The sequence below is a fragment of the Myotis myotis genome, unplaced genomic scaffold (genome assembly GCF_014108235.1).
Source record: "Myotis myotis isolate mMyoMyo1 unplaced genomic scaffold, mMyoMyo1.p scaffold_m19_p_11, whole genome shotgun sequence".
Lineage (NCBI taxonomy): Eukaryota > Metazoa > Chordata > Mammalia > Chiroptera > Vespertilionidae > Myotis > Myotis myotis.
In genome coordinates this window covers 25,043,708-25,067,330 of record NW_023416315.1, presented here as the reverse complement: position 1 = coordinate 25,067,330, position 23,623 = coordinate 25,043,708, and the positions used below count along the sequence as shown (strand labels likewise).

The window sequence follows — 23,623 nt, the reverse complement described above, 5'->3', positions numbered from 1 at the left end:
TAGAGTCTGAAGAAATGTTCAAATGGCACATTCCTCTGGTTAGCATAATGCAAGTTTCTTTCATACTATTTTCCACCTTTTGACTATGTGAGGGCCAGAGGGCAATTTTCTCCATGCTCATGTACTCTGGTGCCCCCTGCGACTAAATAATGGTCATTAGAGCAAGTCTATTCGATTGTGCGAGGCGCCGTGGCTTTATGCTCTGGATTACTATTCCCCGCGGCCTGTGCCGAGAATTCCAGGTTAATAGAGCCGTGACCTGGCTGTGCTCAATTCAAGTGCGGCCTCACCAGGTGAGAGGCTCCTTCCTGCATTTACCCAGCGAGCCGGTCCCTTCAAAACACGATGTGATCTCTACCACATGTTGCTTCTTTTTATGAGGGAATTGCTTTGCTACTCCTGCTAGAGTTTATAAAGCTCAGCAACAATGCTCGCCCTATATCAAAATGTCAAAAGCTTTATTACCATAAAACCAGAGGAACCGGTTTTCCACGGGCCTGGGGTGCCTGTGAGGAGGCAGCTGTGGAGAGCTCCAGAGGCTGCCTGTTGAAAACTCAGAGGTTTAGTTTGGGTCCTGCAGGAAAGGGACCTGGAAGGGAGCCGTGGTGACCACGCACGGACGCTGGAGCACAGCATTCCAGGCTCTACTCGCCGCCTGACTCATTTTCCTGCCCCGTGTTGTGTCCTCCCATAGGCAACAGACTCGGGTTTACCATGGACTCGGGGAAATTCCACAACGTGTCTCTAGGGCAAGGTCAGGAGGCAGTGGCGGAAATGGCGCTGGAGACGGCCTCCCAAGCAGGACACTGGGTCATCCTCCAAGTGAGTGCCCCGTTCTCGTGGAAAACACCGGATCTGAACACAGGGAGCTGCCCAGCCACCGGGAACGATCCTTCCTCGCGTTCATGGTGGCGTGGGGAGTCCAGTGGGTTCCCTCAGCATTAGTGACCCCTCCAAAGGTGCCTAGGGGCTCTGCTGACATGGATGGCTATCATCTTTTGAGGGATTTTCTAGGCATTGTGCCTTAAAATGAAAAATAGCAGAAGGAGGCCCTGGCCGGTTTGGCTCAGTAATTAAGAGTGTCGGCCCTCAGACTGAAGGGTCAAGAGTTCAATTCCCAGCCAAGGACACAGACCTCTGTTGCAGGTTTGACCCCTCGTCCCAGTTGGGGCATGTATGGGAGGCAACCAGTCGCTGTGTCTAGACACATCAATGTTTCTCTCTCTCTCTCTCCTTCCCTCTCCTCCCTCCCTTCTACTCTCTCTATAAAGATCAATGGAAAAAATATCCTCAGGTGAGGATTAAAAATTTTTTTTATATCTATATCTATATCTATATCTGTATATAGATATAGATATAGATATAGATATAGATATAGATATAGATATAGATATAGATATAGATATAGATACAACACTAGAGGGAGCCCTAGCATTCTCCTGACTCAGAGATACCTGGGACACTCCAACAGAGCTTGAGGACACACAGGCTTGTATAGATTGCCAACAGCCCTGTCATAATTTCTCTCATTTGCATCTTACTTTAAAGTTTATAAATTTTCTCATACAACTCTGCCCCTAACTAGTTGTGTAACGTTCTCTCCACACAGAATAATTAGAGAGGAGACAATCCAGGCTTGGCTATCCCAGTTCCTAGAGGATTCTAGTATCTCTTTAATTTACAGTTAAAAGAGAAGCAATGAGACTTTGAAGAAAGAGACCAACAACATGGAAACTTATTATGTTGTTTGTTATTTACAGTAAATTATATCAGTGTAGGGATATGGTATGTATGCATGCACATATTAATAAGTTCTTAACCAAACTCTATAATGTTCACTTATTATCAGACATAGCCCCTCTAGGGATATTCAGCAATTTATCAAAAGCCCACATTCTAGAGAAAACTATTACAAAGGAGCAGGCTGGCAGCTATCTTATCTCCGATCCACACCAGATGGTTTGTGAATTAACATAATGGGTTTAAAAATTTTTTTTTATTGATTTCAGAGAGGAAGGGAGAGGAAGAGAGAATCATTGATCGGCTGCCTCCTGCAGTTGCCCCACTGGAGATCGAGCCTGCAACCCAGGCATATACCCTGACCAGGAATCAAACTGTCATTTCTTAGTTCATAGGTGGACGCTCAACCCCTGAGCCACTGTGCCGGGCAATATAATGGGTTTTCAATATCATTTATCATGGGCAAAAGTGGGTGGTTCTCAATATATGTGGATTGGCTGAAAAGTTCACAGGCCTTGCTGCCCTTGGACAAGCAGGCGCAAGAATCTCACCAGCCCCAGAGCCAGCGTCCTGAAGGATGGCCCCCAGGCTGGATCCCCAAGTGTGCCTGTGTCCACTGCAGGCTCACTTGGAGGTATTCTGGCCCCTGACTCCCATGTCACGGCCTAGAATATGTTTACATGTGTTCCAAATAGACTTTTCAAGTAAGGGATCGTTGTAGTCCATAAGATATAAAATTAGGACATGCGGGGTGGGCAATGGTAGGTTTACAGTTGTAATACATATAATGCAATAATTCGTAAGTAATACAAGAATAAACACTATTTCACATACTCACAAGTGTAAACCTACTTTTTCCCACCCCCGGTTTTGCGCTTGCAGAACAGGGTTTATTTTTGTTTCTGGCCCTGCTTGCTTGTATGAGTGGCACAATTAGGTGTAAGAAGTTCTCTCAATATAATCTAGTAGCAAGCATGTAGGGGAGGAAGCTTAGAGAGAGCCCTCACCTACTGTATACATTTGCTTGGGTTGCCATGCCAAAGTATCGCAGATTGGGTGGCTTACCCAAACAGAAACTTAATTTCTTATAGTTTTGGAGGCTAAAAGTTCAAGACCAAGGTGTCAGGTGAGGCCTCTCCTTGGTTTGTAGGTGGTTGTCATCTCCCTGTGTTTTCACATGGTCTCCCCTCTGTGTGTCCCAATCTCCTCTTATAACGACACCACTCATATTGGATTAAGGCCAACTCTAATAACTGTATTTAGCCTAATTTACCTCCTAAAGGCCCTATTCTAAAGTCAGTCACATTCTAAGGCACTGAGGGGTTAGGACTTCAGCACATGAATGCGGGGGCACACAGTCCAGCCCGTGACACCTCCCAGTGTTCAATGTCTGCCCAGGGCAAAAAAAGCCTAATAATGTGAACAGCTGACTCCGCATAGGTCATTTTACAACAGAACTGTTTCAAAGAAAGATACCCACATTACTATTCCTACCCCTGTTTGCTTTCATTCTTTGTATTTTTGTAGCTGTTATAATCATAATTTTTTTTCTTTGTTGGAAATGATAATATATCCCTGGGGGTGATGTTTCCTTCACTATATCAAGGATTTCTCCAAAGCCTGGAGCATGTGAAGTGTGGCTTTATACTTCTCTCCCAGCACCAACTATCAAGCTTAGTATTAGCGAAGCAAATTTGTGAATCATAAACCTCAAAATTAGTAGTGGTGGTGGTTTTCTTTCTTTCTTCCTTTTCTTTCTTTCTTTCTTTCTTTCTTTCTTTCTTTCTTTCTTTCTTTCTTTCTTTCTTTTTTTCTTTTCTTTCTTTTCTTTTTTTCTATCCTCCCTGGAGGATATTTCCCATTGATTTTCTAGAGAGGGGGAGAGTTAGAGAGAAACATCGAAGTGAGAGAGACACATCCATCAGTTGCCTCATGTATGCACCCCAACAGGGCCGGGGAACTAGCCTGCAACCAAGGTACATGCCCTTGACCAGAATAGAACCCACAACCCTTCAGTCCACTGACCAACGCTCTATCCACTAAGCCAAACTGTCTAGGGCAACATTTTTTTCTTTTGTAATTTCTGACAGCTCTAGGTTTTAAGAAAAATAGCATGGTAGGAATACATAGACCATCGTAACAAAGACTGATTGCTTTCTTTTTCCGCTAGCCTTTCATCCCTCACATCCATTTGAGTCCATATTCTAATGAGCAGGAGTTGAGTACAAGAGGTTTCCATTAGAAGTAATGAAGTGGGTGATCTGGTACATTTCTGGCCTTTAGTTTTTATACTTGATTAAACTAACCCAGATAAGTCTCAGTAATTGAGTTTGGACTTTAACAAAGAAGAGTATTGGGCAACTCCATCTCAGAAGTAATGGGTGGGTGTTGGAAACAGGTAAGTGTGTTGGAAGGAGACTTGGGTTTATAAAGACAACTTGTGTTGACTTGGATCACTTAATGTGTTCACTGTTTAAATTTATTTCTTGGTTTGTTTTGTTCTCCTAACATTTACATCATGGTTCTCTGAGTGTTCAACACATTGATGTATAGAAAAAAAAAATTATTGTAATCCTATAATTTTAGTAATAGACTTGAGTTTCACAGGAATTACAAATCATACTATCTTTCAGAATGTCCACTTGGTGGCCAAGTGGCTGGGAACCTTAGAGAAACTCCTTGAAAGATTCAGCCAAGGAAGCCACAGAGATTACAGGGTTTTCATGAGCGCCGAGACTGCACCCACACCAAGTGAACACATCATCCCACAGGGACTCCTGGAAAATTCCATCAAGATCACTAACGAACCCCCCACAGGAATGCTGGCCAATTTACATGCTGCTCTCTACAACTTTGATCAGGTAAGAAAGGAGAAGTCGGGTCTGACACTAAGTCAGGGTCTTCTCCCAAGATGGTGGAACCATCATCTGCTCATGAAACGTGTACAGAGGGATAAAGTGAATCTTGGTGTGAGTACGTCTGTACTTAACTTTTTCTCTAGTACCTTCTGGGTCAATACCCAAACCAATTCCTTATGAAGGAATTATAATAATTAGCTATCTAAGACTATAGTTTTGAAGAATACAGTTAATTACTTAAACAATTGAGTAATTTGTAGCATATGCAAACACAAAAGACTGTAAACAGAAGGGACTCAAAAAAACGGATCAGTTACACATTTGCAATATGCTTTTTTTGTGAACAACGATGGGCATGTATTTGTTTTTTAATTGCCCCTCAATTTATAATTTCTGGCTCTTATGACATTCTCAAAGTAAGTACAAAAGAGGAGTTTGATATATTGAAAGAGGGTTTTATCTAACTCCCTAAAACAATTGTCTTGATTGGTGAAAAGTGAGCATTTCTTTAACAATTATGCTTCAGTACAGTTGTCCTTCAGCTTTTGTTTTGTTTTTGTTTTTGTTTTGTTTTGTTTTGGTAAGGACCCCTTTGATAGTCTGATAAAATGCACATTTTCAAAATGTGTTGTGTATAGTCATAGGGATAAATAGATCCCCCAAGCCTATGAATGAAGTCCTCCAGCTAAAAACCACCAGTTCTAGTTTATTTGTGAAAGTATCAGTCCTTTTCATTGCTATCTAGAAAGCCATTTTTATTAATTGAGGGTGACATTTATTGGCAAGATTCTTAAGAATTTCAAGGAGTATGTTATTACCTAGTGGAAAGGATGTTCTGAAATATTAAGACTAAATTTGATCATAAGTAGCAAAATCAAAGTGATTCACTAAATGAACTTCCCAACAAACCTCCTTTGGCCAAAACTAAACACACAAATGGAAACTGTAAAGAAAACCTAAAATTTTAAAGAGTCTTTTATGAATGATGTTAAACTAGAAAACAAGATTTGTCTTTAATTCAGATTATGCAATTCACAGGAATTAACCTGTGCTCCCTAGCTATCTGTGAAGAGGTTCGCAGCCCCTTTTTATCAGAATTGTGGTTGGCCACTTATCAGAAGTATAAAAAAACCAGTGGCTTAAACAAGGTTAAAAATTATTTCTACCATGTGAGATTTCTGGAGTTAGGTCATTCAGAGCTCCTGTGTGTCACCACAAAGTTGTCAGCAACCCTGTAGGGTGTTAGGTAACCTAGATCATAACTCCTAAATAAAAGTTTGTTAGATCATAACTCCTAAATAAAAGTTTATTAGATTATAATTCCTAAATAAAAGTTTGATACTTCTATTTGGTCCCCTACAAATTTCTTACCAACAGTAATATATTTTTATATCCTTCAAAATTAATTCTAATTATATGGTTTCTCTTTTCTGCCTTCACAAGGTGGCCTTTTATTTGATGTATAGTTGTAGGAAAGGTATTTTTAAGGGTTGTATATTTTCAAACCCCTTAAGCTTCCTAGTATGTGGCCGGGCCAATTCTAGAACTGTATTTGGTGGTAGCCCTGGATTCTGATGAAAGTGATACAGAAAGAAACTAAAAAGCTTTCCTGGACCAGAGAACGAATCTAGTCTTGGTTTCAACTTTTACCAGAAGTCCCCCAGGAGACCAGCTCGGAAATCCTCCCCCACCCGAGGATGCTAAGTATCTTTGTAGGTGGCCCTGGTTGTCCAACTGGCTGTCCTTTGGCCATTTTAAAGGACAAGGCAGGTAGGTACAGATTTGGCCTTGTTTTCTGCTGCTGCCCAACCTCAGCGGAAGGAATCATCCTTGACTTTTCCTGTTTGCCTCAGACAACTGCCAAATCTGAAGGTGGGTCAGGTACTACCTCTAAACCATAAATCAATCGGCTCTTTTTTACCTTTTAATTTCTTGGCTGTTGGGGCCATGACCATATCTATGTAACATACCAGGACTCAACTTTCCTTCTGCATTAAAAAAAATTTTTACAGATCTAGTCTAGGGGGTATATATTTTTTTAATCTTCTACATGCCATTCTATCATCCCAGCAATGAATTTTATTTCTAGTTCATTGGAAGGAAACCATTGGTCTTGGTGATTGTATTTGTGGAGGTCAGCACAAAATTATAGTGATTCAAACAAGGTAATTTCTCTCATATATAACTGGCAGTTCTGTCCATGAGATCTGCCACACACCCACGCTGATGGGTGCCTCTGCTAGTCCTAAATCTGACTTCTATGAGTGTCCAACCATCACTAGTTTTAGCCTACAGAAGGAAAAGAGCGACAACCAAGGCAAACAATTTCCTTTTAAATAGAGGACTAAGTGAGACACATCACTTCTGCTCAAATTCTGTTGGCAAGAACTTGGTTATGTAGTGCATCTGGCTTCAAGGGTGGCTGGGAAGTAGTCTTTTGATGGCTGGCCCAGTGCCCATATATTCTGTATCACGATGAAACCAGGGACAAATAGTATTTGGAGTTAAATATTTGTTACCCAACTTTGACAAGGATAGTTTTGCAGGGGGGAATGATGTCAAGCAGTATAGTAAAATGCATTGTCTTTTCAGAAGAATAGCTAAAGCAAAAGAAAGGTGTTCCTCCTGCATCAGCAGACTGGCAAATGCGAAACAGACAGTCTCCTGCGATGCTCTCCTAGGACACACCCTGCTAAAAACTGCACGTCATCTCTATCCCACATCTCCCTCCAAGTCCTTCACAGGATCATTGAGAACTCGGACCCTTGCCCTTGGAAACCATATAGGTGGGTAATGGAACGTTTTCCTTTCCTCCCAGGATACACTCGAAGTGTGCTCCAAGGAGCAGGAGTTTAAAAGCATCCTCTTCGCCCTGTGCTATTTCCACGCCTGTGTTGCTGGGAGACTGAGGTTCGGCCCCCAGGGCTGGAGCCGCCGCTATCCCTTCAATCCCGGGGACCTCACCATCTGCGCCGACGTCCTCTACAACTACCTAGAGGCAAACCCGAACGTAAGTGCCAGTGGGCAGATAACCTCTTCCGAGGCGTGGGTTGAATCTGTCAGGCTTTGGGCACTATCAAAACGGACCGTAATTTCTCTTTGGAAGCTATTATTGAAATGGCTGACACTCGCTACGCATCATCTGCTGAGTGTGAAATAAACCAGATCAAAGGTTTCCTGGCAGTGTGGATGCTTGGATTTCGGAAGATAGGTCAAACCAGTTCTACATCAGCAGCTTCGTGCAAAAAAAAAAAAAAAAGAATGTCCTTCATTATGTTAACAAAAACAGTGGTTTACATGTGCATGGATGCCAGATTCATTAGGCAGGTAATGAAGCATTTGCACAAATGTAATTACATACAGCAATTCTGACAGTTCATAACACTGCATTAATAATCACTACAATTAGTCCTGATGATGGAAGCAATTTACAGCGCGTCACCAGGATAAATAATGGTGCATTTCCTGCATATGTCATTATTATGTATTAAGGATGCCACCTTGTTGTGACTTTCCCAGTAATGTTCCCCTTGATTTGAAGTTAAAGGTAGATGAATGATTTTATTTTGTAGCTCAAATGTGTTTTACAGATGGGAACGGCAATGCTTCATCAAGAACATTTGTGTAAACTCTTATAAACCCAACGATTGCACTTCAGAAAGGAGCCATTTGTAAGAATGTTCTGGCTTAGTCCTCAGAAGGGGGACTTTTTCCATTAAGTGAAATTTGAGATATATTTGTCAGAACCCAGGCGTGCTCTAGGCCACACTCTCTATAAGAGGCCTTTAAAACAACTCATCCATTTCCCTGTGTACAAGTGACTGTTTTATGTCCTTTCATGTCCATTGTCACGATTTTTGTTATCCAGGTTTTTTCACACTTCAAAGGTGATTTGACTACTGTCAGAATGTGTACACTTGGTACGTGACATGGGGGTGTCCTCCCAAGAAACACATTTTGAATAAGTGGTACCCAAAGTAAATGGCCTTAATATGGTATGTGATGATCAATATTCATCATTTTTTAAATCGATGAAATTAAAAAGTCCACATACAGACCTTGAGCATATTTTGACCCTTCTAATATTTTCTGTTGATCTTAGCATGTTTTGTTTTAAATGTCACATGTAAAATTGCTTATTGTAATAGTCCTGGGCAGAAAATGAAATGGACCACTTAACACTTTTTTTTTAAAATATATTTTATTGATTTTTTACAGACAGGAAGGGAGAGAGATAGAGAGTTAGAAACATCGATGAGAGAGAAACATCGATCAGCTGCCTCCTGCACATCTCCCACTGGGGATATGCCCGCAACCCAGGTACATGCCCTTGACCGGAATCGAACCTGGGACCTTTCAGTCCGCAGGCCGACGCTCTATCCACTGAGCCAAACCGGTTTCGGCCACTTAACACTTTTAATCAAGTCTTTCATAACTGTCCCCCATGAGGTTGACCAGTAGTTTTATCCTATTTCCAATGAGCCTTGTACATGATTGAGATAGAAATCAAGGGGAGAAAGAGAGGAGCTGACATGATACATATATATACATATATATATACATATGTGTGTGTGTGTGTGTGTGTGTATATATATATATATATATATATATATATAGTATATTTTCCTTTAGAGGGAGAGGAAGGGAGGAGAGTGAGAAACATCAATGTGAGAGCAACATCTATTGGCTGCCTCCTGCGCATTTCCCACCCGGGATCGAGCCTGCAACCAGACATGTGCCCTGACCGGATATAGAACTGGCAAGCTTATCAGTGCTTAGGATGTTGCTTAACCAACTGAGCCACACTGGCCAGGGCCAACCTTAGGTTTTTAACACACTCGCTTGTCTCTCAGATGTCTTGACCTGAGTCATTTGCTACACATCGCAAAGCAAGTGACAAGCATTGGTGAATTACGTTAAAATGTGCACATAGTTTGGTTGTGCAAGACACCCTTTTCAGGAAGGAATCTGTAAAATGCAGATCAGAATTTGAGGAAGGAGAATTGGTTATTAAAATGGACAGACTCCCTAGCTGATTAAAACCTTGAGGGAGATACATACTGGATGGTAAGATGCATAGCGGCCGTGAATGAAATGTAATCAGCAAGAGAAATAAAATTAAGAAGTCTTTTATGGAAGGTAGTCCATGGGGTGGTTGAGAGAGAGAGCATGGTACAGTCTAGTCCCTTCTCTTTTTTCATTCACATCAAATCGGCTTAAAAGAGAGACATATTTGAGGTTCATTTATTCAAATTCACATAAACTTGTAGCTAGTACATTGGACTAGCTGAAGCAATTTTACTTGTTCCGTCACATCATGCAACAAAGGAAGGCTATAATTAAGTTCTTACTTGAACTGCTGGGAGGCGGTATATTGCCCCCGAGGGTATAAAGGTTCCTGTCTAGAAAGGCTTCATCACAAACTGGCATGTTTTGCAAACCCAGAGGAAGCTAAAGGGTAGCAAAGAGAGACTGCAAACCACTGCGAGGCCAAATACAGAGGAGACAGAGTGATTTCTTGAATAAAACATGGCACAGTCATTAGTTACAACCCCTAAACTAGTAGGCAGGCCAGTCGTGCCATAAACAAGCCCTCAAATCAATCCGTGGCAAGGGGGTTGGTTTGCATGAACTTCTGGAGGTTGACAGCATGCAAACTACACCCCAACTCAAATTATTTTGGGGTTTTCTTTTCCTGAGCTAGATCATAAAAACATGTCGTATGTCCAAGGCCCTGTGAGCCAATACCCTCTCATGATATTTGGATGAGCTTTTGTGTGTGTATACTCCCCCTGCATAACATGTTCTAGGACTGATTCAGTTTGCTCTAGAATCTGCATAAAAAGCCCAGTGTTAATGAATTTCCACTGAATGTATTAAAACACTGGAAATGACTCTCTCAAGAAAGTCTGTGCAGAAACCTGGACAGTTTCTGGAGGTCTTTTACAAGGCCAGTGCTCCAAGCCGTGAGCCTGTGGGGGGTGGGGGTGTTTGGGGGGGCGGGGGTTGAGGGGCCATTGTGTTAGAAGAGGCGCATGTGCCTGCCGCCCGTCAACAGGCTCGATCCCGGGTGGGAAATGTGCAGGAGGCAGCCAATAGATGTTGCTCTCACATTGATGTTTCTCACCTCCCTTCCTCTCTCCCTAAAGGAAAAAATACTATATATATATGTATCATGTCAACTCCTCTCTTTCTCCCCTTGATTTCTATCTCAATCATGTACAAGGCTCATTGGAAATAGGATAAAACTACTGGTCAACCTCATGGGGGACAGTTATGAAAGACTTGATTAAAAGTGTTAAGTGGTCCATTTCATTTTCTGCCCAGAACTATTACAATAAGCAATTTTACATGTGACATTTAAAACAAAACATGCTAAGATCAACAGAAAATATTAGAAGGGTCAAAATATGCTCAAGGTCTGTATGTGGACTTTTTAATTTCATCGATTTAAAAAATGATGAATATTGATCATCACATACCATATTAAGGCCATTTACTTTGGGTACCACTTATTCAAAATGTGTTTCTTGGGAGGACACCCCCATGTCACGTACCAAGTGTACACATGGGGATGCCCTGGGCCTGGAAGTGAACATTTGTGTGATCTTCCCCCCCAGGTCCCATGGGAAGACCTCCGCTATCTTTTTGGTGAGATCATGTATGGGGGCCACATCACAGATGACTGGGATCGCAGGCTGTGTCGGGTGTATTTAGAGGAATTCATGAATCCATCTCTGGTAAGACATTTTTAAAAATTCACTAAGGAGAAACTTCTGGTAAGAATTATTATTGCAGAGAGGTATATATGTGGAGGCTACAATGTAACTCTGAAAATGTCATTGTGTAAATAATTCTTAAATGTTATTGAGGATTCCTGGCTTTTTGTGAATGTGTTCTGGCTCACCTTCATGGGAGCTGGAAATGTGTTCGGAATGCAGGGTCTTGGGCCGCATCCCAGACATAGAGGATCAGAATCTGTGTTATGACAGGTGGTTTCTGTGCCCAGGGGAAGCAATCGCACACACACTGACTCACTGGCCTTTGGAATAGGCAGGTAAGGTATGCAGAACTGGCAGTTACCCCATTTTATAGACAAAAAGACTGAGACCCAGTAGTTGGCCCCAGGTCACTCAGTGAACATGGGCAAGCGCTCTAGCCTGAAGACGGGTGTATTGATTTCAATTGGATGACTCTGAAATTAGTGAAATTTACCGTTTTCCCTGTCACAGAAGCCAGGGAGTCTTCTAAATGTTAACCACTAACCCCTGACTAAATACATGCTCAGGAGAAATGTGGTGGGAAACCCAGCTCTTCCTTCTGTGAGGCATGGGAAGAGCACGCCTGTACTGGCATTGAGAGAGGAGACACCCGCTGCCCATTTCTCATCTTTCTAACCCTGGGTCTGTGTAGACCAAACACCCATGTGGTTCATGACCAGGGCTGTGCTTTCTGGCCAAAGGACCCAGTCCTTGTTTCGCACAGTGAAGTAGCCGTGAGCAGTGGCCACACTTCTCCCATGCTCTCTCTCTCAAATGGTTTCCAAGTTCATGGCCATCGCATGGTTATTTCTTGGAAACCGCAGAAGCGCTCCATCATGTTATCTCGACTCCCAGTCGGACAAAACACCAACTGTGTTTAGAGCAGTGCCATTTTTTAAAAACAGTTTGAGCAACCTCCTGTTTATCATTTCTCTGAGGACTGCGTCTCATAAAAACATTCTGTAGTTTCGATCACCTTCCTTGAGTCCCCTTTGAGAAATAATCGTGTATTAGAAAACAGGGTGTGTTGCAGTCTAATTTAGAAAATGGGGCACAGGTTCTTTTTTACTACTTTTCATCATGTTAAACAATTTGGGAACAATGCGGGGGGGGGGGGGTGTAATTTCCTGCCATGTGACCATTCCTTATGTTAGTTTCTCTTGCCGGTGAGTCTCCTGGTCTTTCCTGAGTTCCAAGTGAGCAGAATTTCACAGGTCAAAGAGACACTTTCAATCTAACACAACCCAAGTGACTCCTCAGAAGAGGTCTGGAGCAGGTTACCATGGAGATGGGAAAGATAAACTGGGGTAGAGCGTGACCTTTACGGAGGCTGATTTCTTGGCATGATGGTGGAGGTCGGGGGCAGAGTGAGAAGCTCATACTGATGTTTTCTCTCTGGCTCTGGCCTGAGGGTAAGGAGCGAATTACTGTTGCCAGGCGAGACCGTCCATTAACCTTCACAAGTCTGAACTCCCATTCAAATAATTGTAACATAAATACAGACGATAGAGCCTGGGGGGTGGGGGGGAGCATTCCAGGAGTGTGCTAGCCCTTTATAAAATTTTGGTGCAGATCTGGCGAGGTTTTCGGGATGGGAAGGCTTCATCTGCAATCTCACATCCTCTCTGGACAGTACTACCTACCTGTTCAACTCACCAAAGGAAGATCCAGCCAGGGTGACTCCGTGGCAGAGGCTGTAGGACCCAGATATTCTGTTCTCATGCAGACGTTTCCTGCTCATGCTGTTTATAGTATTGGGAACTTGATCTAACACTTCAGCACCTGCCGGGGTCTTCTTGCCACTTCTCACATTGGTTAACTTATTTGGAAATGGGTATCTTTGGTTGCATTGGATTGGACTATGCCCAGAAAGCAACCAATGACACGGGGTTTCAATTATGCTGCTCAGAATACTCTGTGACATTGTCCTGTTAGGATGGGTGAGTTCCTGGTTGGATAAATGCATCTGCACTCAGGGAGGGTTCCCTGATGGCAGTGAGCCTTAGAGTGACTCAAAGTTAGGAAATTATTAATATTCTCTCATGTGCAGCATGTACTTGGCAATGCAATACAAGTAATACATTAAACTACTTCTGCAAAATAAGGTATTTAGTTACCTGAAAGTTGTCATATTTTAAAAACTATTTTGGTGAAATTAGCCTTGGCTGGTGTGGTTCGGTTGTTTGGGCATCATCCTGTGCACCGAAGGGTCACCGGTTCGATTTCCAAAAGTGGCTGCACCATTTTGTAGCCACCAGCCATGTATGAGGACCCTATTCTCTCCACATTCTTGCCAACACGTTTACTGCCCATATCCTTTACCTTTTCCTGGTGCGTGTGAAGTGTATGGAGTTGTGGTGTTGACTTGCATTTCCCTAAATATGGTATTGAGCATCTTCTCGAGAGCAATGTCTGTTTAGAACTCTTGATTCTTTCAGGCATAACAGTCTTTTCAAACGGCCCTCCCCCACGTGCAAGACAGATGCCACGTGGAGAGAGCTGTGTGACCCAGGCCCATCAGCAGGAAGCAGCTTTTCATAAACGCCCTGGAGTGGGCAGGGGGCAGGCCTGGGCTGAAGCAGGGTTCACGGAGCTCCTTGAGTACGAAGCCTTTGCAGGGTCCTGAAAGCAGAGGGAGAACTCAAGTCCCTGTTCATAAAGTTCACGTGCAACATGTCATTTGAAGCGGGGCTATGAAAAGTGTGTGTCCTGGGAAAGCATAGCTGAAATGAAGTCAGAGTTAATATTAACATCAGACGTCGGCCTGGGCAGGTTACGCAAAATGGGGCTGTTTGGGAGAACCAAGGACTGGAAGCATGTGTCCACGTGGCCAGTAAACAGGGCGGCTCAGCTGTTCCCTGGTTGTGTGTGTATCCTGCTGCCCCAGGCAAACTTCAGACTGAGTCTTCTTAGGGATTTGCCTCAAGTGTGTTCCTTGGACTCCTCCCCATGTTATATTGGAAATCAGTGAGCTAAACAGAGGACGCCTTAATCAGTAAGCCAAATTTGGAGTCTTTATTATGCGGGTAGTCTCAGAGGAGTTATCGCCAGAGTCTGAGCCAAGCAACATGGAGGAAGCTTTCCCTTTATACTCTCCCGGTTTCTTTGTCTCCTAAATATGGGGCTTCCGGACCTTTTGCAGGTTTTACAAAGAGCCCTATGTACTGGGAGATATTTTGCAGGAAGCTTGTAACTTTGAGCATAGCACCATTCAGTAACCTTAAGCACAACACAACTCAGGTAACTAAAAGACACCTGGCATGTGAGTAACCAGCGATGGACCAGACCCTTCTGTCAGCAGAGCGGCTTGCAAGGCCAGATAATTGAGCTTATTTTCCCTATTATTCAAGCAAGCATGTTTACAGAAGCCAAGAATAGCAGAGTTAATTCACAGAGCAAAGGACCATCTATGTTTAGTAGAAAATTTCAAACAGCAGTTTTTACAACATAGAGGTTTACGGGAACAAGATCGAGTGCCTATGCTTCACCCAGAGGTCATCTCGGTGCCATCCACAGAGCAGAATGGTCAATTATGAAAGAGCTGCGAAATATTTTGAGAGAGCCTGCTATCCAGTGGTGTACTGGGACTGCTTAGCAGTTTCTCAGTGTTTAGGAAGCAAAGATGAATGCCCAGTTATTTTTTTTTTAGAGAGAGGGAGCAGGGGAGAAACATCCATGAGAGAGACACATCGATTGGTTGCCTCCCATGAGCCCCGACCAGGGCTGGGGATCGAACCTGCAACCCTTCAGTGGGTGGGAAGATGCTCTGCCCACTGAGCTGTACCAGCCAGGGCTGATTGATGCCCCTTTTGTGTAGAATAACCGATTTCTCCTTTGTGGTGGAAGATTGAAGATGAGCTTCTGCTGGCACCAGGCTTTGCAGCGCCCCCTAACCTATCAGATTACTCCGGCTACCACCAGTACGTCGAGGAGACGCTTCCTCCAGAAAGCCCCACGCTGTACGGCCTGCACCCAAACGCGGAAATAGAGTTTCTGACAGTGACGTCCAACACTCTCTTCAGAACTTTGCTGGAGACGCAGCCCAGGAAAGCACTCGTCAGCCAGGAGCTGGAGCCGTCCACAGAAGACAAGGTGAGGGTCTTTCTTGTCTTTGCTGTTGAGGCCTAATGTATACACAGTGCAGTGCACTGACCCAGGTGTACAACTTCGTGGGTTTTTACCTTGGTATATACCCGTATAACCACCCACACCAAAATACAGAGTATTTCCAATACTCCAGAAGGCTACTCATGCTCCTTACTGGTCAATATACCCTCCCCTCCAGCCCAGGGGTAACCTTGCTCTCCATACCTCTATCACCATAGGTTTGCTTTGCCTGCGTTTGAACTTCAGACACACACAGAGCCATACAGCCATGTGCTCAATGTGTGGCTCCTTCCATTGCACATTACATTTGTGCGTTTCATCCATGTGTGCACTGACCAATGTACAGCTCTTTAACCCTGTGTAGGATGGACGTTTGGGTTGTTTCTAGTTTTTCTCTATTATGTGTATCACAGCCATGAACACCCTTGTATAGTCTTTTGTCCATAAACAAAGGTGGTTCCCCAAAATATCCACTGGAGTAAAGGACATAATGTTAGCACACTAGCCATCAGATCGTATTATAGCAAGGCCCCAGGAACTTTCAGTGTTATTTCTTAAAGTTTTTCAATTACTTATTGCCATAAGGCCATTTGTTGGGAAACTTATTTGTAATTTAGAACCTATAGGATGTGTTGCAGGGTATTATGTTCTATATACTAACAGCTTCCATGTGAATGTTAGATTTTTTTTTTTTTAAAGAAAATGAACAAGGTAAAAATTCATCCATTTGGGGAAAGGTATAGTTGTGTATAGAAGCAGGGAGGTAGACGAGGTTTTCATCTAGTTTTTGGATTTCAGTCTTTCCAACAAGGAAGCTGATCATTCAACCAGAAAATGCAAAGCAAATGAGGTAAAGATGCCTCAACGCCCCAGATAGGCAAAAAGATTGTAGCAACAACCATCTATTGAGTGCTTACTCAGGGCACTAAAGAAAGTGCTCAGGATAGTATCCGGATCCTTATTTCAGAGATAAGCTTACGCGACATCCCAAAGCCCAACGGCTAAAAAGGGCCAGTGAAGGAAACCAAATTCGAGCTGATTCCAAAGGCCATTCTTTTACCAAACTTCCAGACTACCCTGTGTTTCAGACTCTCTACCGCTATTATAAATGAGTTTAAGGTTTCAGAACCTGACAAGTTACCTGCCAGAGTGCTAAAGCAAATTGCAAGCATGGTGTCAGCACCCTAGGCAGTAATCTCAGAAATCAAGGAAAGAGGGAAAGTGTCTGAGGCTGAAGACAGGCAATACTCAGGTCTTCTGTCCATTGTAGGTATTTGTTGGTTTTCCACAGCTCAGTAAAGTGGCTTAGATAGAATAAATACGCACCTCAGAGAACTACACACACATCCGTTGTCTCCAATGTTAAATCTTTCATTTCTTCAGGGCAACAGTAAGAGAAGATAGAGACCTTCTTTTTGAAAATGTTGACCAAATTGTTCCCCAAATTTTAAGATATGTTAGAGGGCAGTATCAGAGTCATCAGAAGTAGCTCAAGCTTAAACGACATTTTTGGTTTGTGTGACTTTTCAAATGAGTATTTGAATTAACATGTTACAAAATGTAATATGCCTAAACATTGGGGTTCTACTTCCCGATTGCATTTTTACGTACCAATGAAGTGTAGTTGATGACAGTTCTTCTATTCCCTAAATGCTAATCCTGTATGAACTGCAAATAGTAGCTCCTCCCGGTGGGAACTGGCGGCAGCTGGCACTGCCACTCCTGGGAATGCCCACCTCCTGGGAGTGGGAGGCATTTTTTAAATGCATTCGTGTTTTGGGAGAGTTGTATGATATATTCTGGGACTTAACAGCAAACAAAGCTATATAGTCACTGTCACCAAAAATGAAATAGGAGCTAAATCTTCGTGTGTTCGTGATTTAAGGTGAAGAACATCTTGGATGACATCTTGGAGAAACTCCCAGAAGAGTTCAACATGGCAGAGATCATGCAAAAAACCTCAAACAGAAGCCCCTACGTTCTTGTTTGCTTCCAAGAATGTGAGAGGATGAACCTCCTCCTGCGGGAAATCCACGTGTCACTCCAGCAGTTAGACCTCAGCTTGAAGGTAAGCTGAAGGGGGTGAGAGCTGGCTTCCCCGCGTCGGAAGGTAGTCACGAGGCGGTCTCTTTCTCCACGTAAGGGGGAGCTGACGCCGACACCTGCAGTGGAAGCCCAGCAGTCCGCGCTGAGTTACGACACGGTGCCAGACACGTGGAGCAAACTGGCTTACCCATCGACCTGCGGCCTGGCCCAGTGGTAAGCTGCCCCGTCCAGGCTCCCACTGCCTTCGTCTGCCTCCATGCTAGTTCATTGTTCTGAAGTATTCAGCCCAAAAGAGCTATAGGTTGTGCTTTGTGACTAAACTCAGTAAGTGTGCAAACTACCACCAGTTTCAATTGCGTTTCCCTAACGTGTTGCCTACTTCAAAAGCAAAAATGGATTAAAAGTCAAGATCAGAGCAAGATTCAAATTCGACCTCTTCCTTGTTAGCTGTTTGAGCCTGGACAAAATATCTGACCTGATTTCTCATTTTATCATCTGAAAAATGCAGATAATAGAATTCCCACACTGGGGGAATTGTTGTTATGGCCACGAGAGGCAACTTGAAATTTCTCTCATGTCATTATAGACTCGTAATTTCAGTTTTTAAATAAAACAGTTTATTGGCTTATATGACTAAACAACCCACAGGTCAGTGATGGCGAACCTATGACACCCGTGTCAGAGGTGACACGCAAACTCATTTTTTGGGTTGATTTTTCTTTGTTAAATGGCATTTAAATATATAAAATAAATATCAAAATTATAAGTCTTTGTTTTACTATGGTTGCAAATATCAAAAAATTTCTATATGTGACACGGCACCAGAGTTAAGTTAGGGTTTTTCAAAATGCTGGCACGCTGAGCTCAAAAGGTTCACCATCACTGCCACTGGTAGTTCCAGCTTCAGACTTTGCTTGCTCCAGGCCAGAACCCCCCAGTAGGAGCTACAAATGGTCTGTGGTTGGTAGCTGCCTGAGCTGGAACTCAAATCTCCTAGGATGGTTATTAGTAAATATTTGTTGTTTCAAATTTCATCTTATTTTCAATATTTCTATTTCCATTTTTTGCTTTTTGAAATTGTTCTACCTTATGCTACATCATTTTTGCTTCAATTTTTACAAGTTTTTTCTACTTCTGAGCTCTTCCGATTTAATTTCCTTTTCCTTACCCAATCACTTCTAATCCTTGACCTTGTTTATACAAGGAATCACTCCCTTTAAAAAAAAAAAAAACCTTACTGCAAATTGTTTGGCTGTAGTATTTATCCTCTGCAGCAACCTGTTAAAGTCTTTTTCCATCCCTGCTTTCCCCATCCTTTGCCCTTTTGCTGTGTTATAGAGCCTCAAGTATGTTCCCTACATCAGGGGTTTTTAACATGGGGCAGGGCACTGGGCCGTGTTCTCAGCTAGCGGGAATTTTCCTCCTGGTGCCCCAGGTCTCAGGCAGACCTTTCCTGCAGGGGGTTCGTGGGGAGGATTCCCATTCGGCCCTGCCTCCCTTGCAACTCTGAGCCAAACCAGGTCCCAGAAAAATCCAGGGCCAACTGGAGTGGCCCTCACCCTGGAGAACTGCATTGCTGGCTTTTCTGCTGGGCTGTCTTCTCTGTGCTGTTTCCCCACCATCTCTAACATTCCCTAATCCTCCAACTCAAGGTTTCACGTGTCTCCTAATTTTATCAAAGACGTTCATGCTTCCTCAGAGGTAAATTGCAGGCACGTCCTCCCTTGCATAACTGCTGCTGAGAGGCAAGGACCTGAGTAAAAACAGCAGTTTCTCAAACCCCAGGCATGTGATGGATGAAACAACTTTACAATAACCTTTCCTGCTTTCTGGTAATTATCACATGTGGGAAGGCTGTTGTCAAATGCTCCACTCCTCTCTCTGCCTTTCCCAGCAACACGCGTCTAGTAACAATCATCGCAGCCTTCCCCTCCCCACCCGGACACATGTGAGGGGTCTCTCCCGTGTCTTCCTACGCAACCTGCATGTACCTCCCTGATCCATGTCGGCACCCGTCAGCCCAGATCTCACAGATCACCTGTGTACAGTCACCACATAGCACTGAGAGGAGCTAACTAACTGCTGGGTAATGGAGACAAATTTTCCACATTCCCCAGTGTTTCTTGTCCCTAATAGTAACAGTTGTAAGACACGCAATCTCTGCTGGAAAAAATCTAGCCCCTTCAAAGGGACAGCAGTCTGCAAATCAGCAGGTAAGGACTTCGCTGGTTCTGAGTGGGGTACCTTGCTACCACCACCCACTCCTCCCCACAGTTGACTGACTTAATCTTACTGAGACATGTCTGTCTTACTAAAAATAAAAAGCAAGCCGATTTCTTCCTACCCTCTATGAACCAGGTTTAATGACCTCCTCTTGCGATGCCGAGAACTGGACACTTGGACACAAGATCTCGCCCTCCCAGCTGTGGTGTGGCTTTCTGGCCTCTTCAACCCTCAGTCCTTCTTAACTGGTAAGGTCTGCTGCTCACAGAACCGCACCCCCAGCAGAAATCCCGCCATGGGCAGCCTTCCCCGCCCTGCTCACCGTGCCTCACGCGGTAGCCATGACAGGAAAGGTGCAGGAGCGACAGAGGAAATGGCGCTCCGGGCAGGAGAACAGCAGCAAAGGGAAGGAGGCCCAGGAGCAGCCAAGTGAGGTGGGATGTGGTTCCTTCTAGCAACGGTTTTCTGCCAAGGGCCACACAGTCTCTGCCACGACAGTGCCAAACCAGGCAGTACTGACCCAATGGGCGCGGCTGTTCCAGTAAAAGCGCATTTCCAAAAGCTGCGAGGTTGTCCTGCAGGCCTTCGTGTACCAGCCCTGGCTCTCAGGTGGACACACGCAAATACACAGAGCCCAGCGACACGGGGCGGGGCCAGGGCAGCCTCAGGAGCTGCTCAGCTTGCTGGTGGCTCCTGGGAACCTTACGGACAACTTGACACCATTCGTTCATTCTGTGCCTTCCCCTCCCACAGCAATCATGCAGACCACGGCTCGAAAAAGCGCGTGGCCGCTGGATAAAATGTGCCTGACGGTAGACGTGACCAAAAAAAACAAGGACGACTACGGCCACCCCCCAAGGGAAGGCGCGTATCTGCACGGGCTCTTCATGGAAGGTAGGCAAGGCTATGCAAGGAAGGAGTGACCTTTGTTCCTCACTCAAGTCAGTATTTGCCCTTCGTTTACTCTTTCTCAGTATTTGCTCGCGTTCGTGGGCATTTTCCTCATTTCTTGCTTTTAAAAAAATTAAATGCCAAGCTGTGTATCCAACGTGAGCCATATTTTAAGGCATCTGGGGAGATGGCTTTCACTTAGATTTGCTCATGTATCTAATGTTAACACCACAGGGTCATTTACAACCTACACTGAATTGAAGTTATTTTGCTTTTCAATATAATCAATTCACAATCTTTCTTCTACCACTTTTTTACTGCACGGCTTCTCCGAGCCTCTAAAAGAGCTGATGCACATTGTAAACCTCTAAGGCAGTGGTTCTCAATCTTCCTGATGCCGCGGCCCTTTAATACAGTTCCTCATGTTGTGGTGACCCCCAACCACAAAATTATTTTTGTTGCTACTTCATAACTGTAATTTTGCTACTGTTATGAATCGTAATGTAAGTAACTGATATGCAGGATGTATTTTCATTGTTACAAATTGAACATAATTAAAGCATAGTAATTTATCACAAAAACAATATGTAATTATATATGTATTTTCTGATGGTCTTAGGCGACCCCTGTGAAAGGGTCGTTCGACCCCCAAAGGGGTCGCGACCCACAGGTTGAGAACCGCTGCTCTAAGGGGAGGAGTATGCAATGTTTTCTAATTTTATTTGGCTATGCATTTGTACCTGAAGAACGTTTTCAGAAATGCCTGTCCTAGTCTTGGCCAAAATGCCTCTTTTTTTTTACAAGTGCCACACGTACACGTGTTTGAGGGCAGGTAATGGGAATGAGGTACCTGAACGTGGTGTAAGGTAAGGGGCCGTGGGGAGAGAATGTGGTGAATTGGATGGAGGCTTCTTTTACTCTGTAGCATTCAAATGCACGTTACTTTTACAGGGAGGGCAGACTAGTTTGCTTTAGTGCAGCGGATCTCAACCTGTGGGTCGCGACCCCTTTGGCGGTCCAACGACCCTTTCTCAGGGGTCGCCTAAGACCATCCTGCATAACAGTAGCAACATTACAGTTATGAAGTAGCAACGAAAATAATGTTATGGTTGGGTCACAACATGAGGAACTGTATTTAAAGGGCCAGAAGGTTGAGAACCACTGCTTTAGTGTGTCTGGATTGTGATAGGATCTGTTTTTATAAAATTTTCTTTTCCTTAGAGTGTAGGTGTTAAGCTCAGGAGCAAGGAATGGTCTGCTTACCGTGTGTGTGTGGCACGTGGCTAGCAGGGATCTTACCCTCCCTCTCGTACCTCAGTCCTGGCCCAGCTCAGTCAGAAAGTCACCAACAAGCAGCAGCGTGACAAAACCGGAACGTTTATTGCCTGCACCCATGACAAGACACGGCCCAACACGTCCCACCCTGCGTTCTCTTTGCTGCAGGAGCCAGATGGGACGCCCAGGCCGGAACCATTGCGGAAGCCCGCCTCAAGGAGCTGACGTCGGCGATGCCAGTCATCTTGGCAAAAGCCATACCCACGGACAGACAGGAAACCAAACACACCTATGAGTGCCCTGTGTACAAAACCAAAACGAGGGGCCCCCACTACATCTGGACCTTCAGGTTGAGGAGCAAAGAGAAGACGGCCAAGTGGGTGCTGGCAGGCGTGGCTCTGCTGCTGGAGGCGTAGGTGGGACCTCACTCCTCCAGGCCGGGCAAACAGTGAGGATTTTTCACTGTCATTGCGCTGTTCTCCTGCACGTTTATTCTACTCAGAGGCATAAAACATTCCAGCTTCTGTAACTTTTAAGTAACTGTGCATTAACTTTTCTTAAACACCATCCTTAAAAAGTGGGGAGGAGAAAGAGGCAAACGTAGGAAGAATTACTGGAAACCTAGTCAGAACATGTTCATGAATTTTTAACTTTCCCCAGAACAGTGTCTCTCCCATTTTCAGGAAGCTCCCAGTGAAAATACCACCTCAAAAACAAAAGGGGTTGGAAGACTCCTGGTCAGTAAGTGGGATTTTAGTTCTTGTAAGATAAGTAAACAAAATCTTTTTTAAATTAAAAATTAGCTCTTACATTCTCTTAAAATATAGAAGCAACCGGCAGCAGGCAATCCTGAATGAAGAGGCGGACGTTACGAGGCCTCCATTGTCGGTAACGTGACAGTCCACGTTTTGTTCATTCAAGTTTTAATAAAACAGAAAACTCTAGTACTCTCATCTGCGGTTAATTGCACTTTGTAATTTAGGGGAACATTCTGCAATAGAAATTTCCAATCACCCAGAGCAGGTTACACTAGGTGGTTTGAACGATTGGTCAGGATAAGGTAAACTAAAGGTGCTGTAACAACTTGGCCTAGAGTTACTAACTGGGAGGTAAAAGGTCAAGGCAGCATCTGTAAACAGTGTCTAAGCTCCTTCTACAATGTTTTCTCTGGAACTTAACCTGCGCTGTAACTGCTTTCTAATCACCTGTGTATATAAGATTTCCTCAAGGTGCTTAGCTGTCTTCCTGAGATATCTTTGTAAGCATATAAACAATCTTAACAAAAAGTAGTATTTAGATCTACAAAGAATTTCTTTATAAAAACACAACTGTAAGACATCACAGGCACAAATGGTACATAGGGCATGTCTTGCTGGAATACACAAAGGTGAGTTGGCTGGTGGTTCTTCCTCCTCCTAATTATCTTCTACCAGCTGCTTTTGTAAGCTGAGAAAAGGAAAGGGCACGTTAGTGTGATAAGGAATTAACAGGAGGGGGAGGAGCCCAAAGCCCCGAGCAGGCCTGACTCCTGCTTCATTGGTGGCAGGCCTCAGCTAGGGTTCGTCTCATTCTGAAACTGTGCTTTTCAAGTTTATTGGGAAGCACAATTCCATCTCCTCGTCCTACATCCCCCAAACCTCTCCTCTCTACCCAGTAGGGTCAAGGCTGCCTCATCCACTCCCTTCTGTATTACATAGGTAGCCCCACGTTGAAAATCCCAGC

General features: G+C 43.9%; 2 protein-coding genes across 3 annotated transcripts in view; one reads left to right on the top strand and one right to left on the bottom strand.

Annotated features, from left to right (window-relative positions):
- Window positions 1-22,349, top strand: part of DNAH11 (dynein axonemal heavy chain 11) — a 195,634-nt gene extending 173,285 nt beyond the window's left edge. The window contains exons 74-83 of the mRNA XM_036327931.1: window positions 695-822; window positions 4,374-4,601; window positions 7,417-7,608; window positions 11,219-11,338; window positions 15,206-15,451; window positions 17,352-17,534; window positions 17,610-17,725; window positions 19,871-19,983; window positions 20,489-20,629; window positions 22,070-22,349. Coding sequence (XP_036183824.1) covers window positions 695-822; window positions 4,374-4,601; window positions 7,417-7,608; window positions 11,219-11,338; window positions 15,206-15,451; window positions 17,352-17,534; window positions 17,610-17,725; window positions 19,871-19,983; window positions 20,489-20,629; window positions 22,070-22,317 — 1,715 coding nt within the window. The 3' untranslated portion in view covers window positions 22,318-22,349. The remainder of the gene's footprint in view (window positions 1-694; window positions 823-4,373; window positions 4,602-7,416; window positions 7,609-11,218; window positions 11,339-15,205; window positions 15,452-17,351; window positions 17,535-17,609; window positions 17,726-19,870; window positions 19,984-20,488; window positions 20,630-22,069) is intronic.
- The window catches only part of CDCA7L (cell division cycle associated 7 like), a 33,423-nt gene continuing 31,783 nt past the window's right edge, over window positions 21,984-23,623 (bottom strand). For both annotated transcript variants that reach the window (XM_036327934.1, XM_036327933.1), the window contains one exon: window positions 21,984-23,347. In XM_036327934.1, coding sequence (XP_036183827.1) covers window positions 23,317-23,347 — 31 coding nt within the window. In that variant the 3' untranslated portion in view covers window positions 21,984-23,316. The remainder of the gene's footprint in view (window positions 23,348-23,623) is intronic.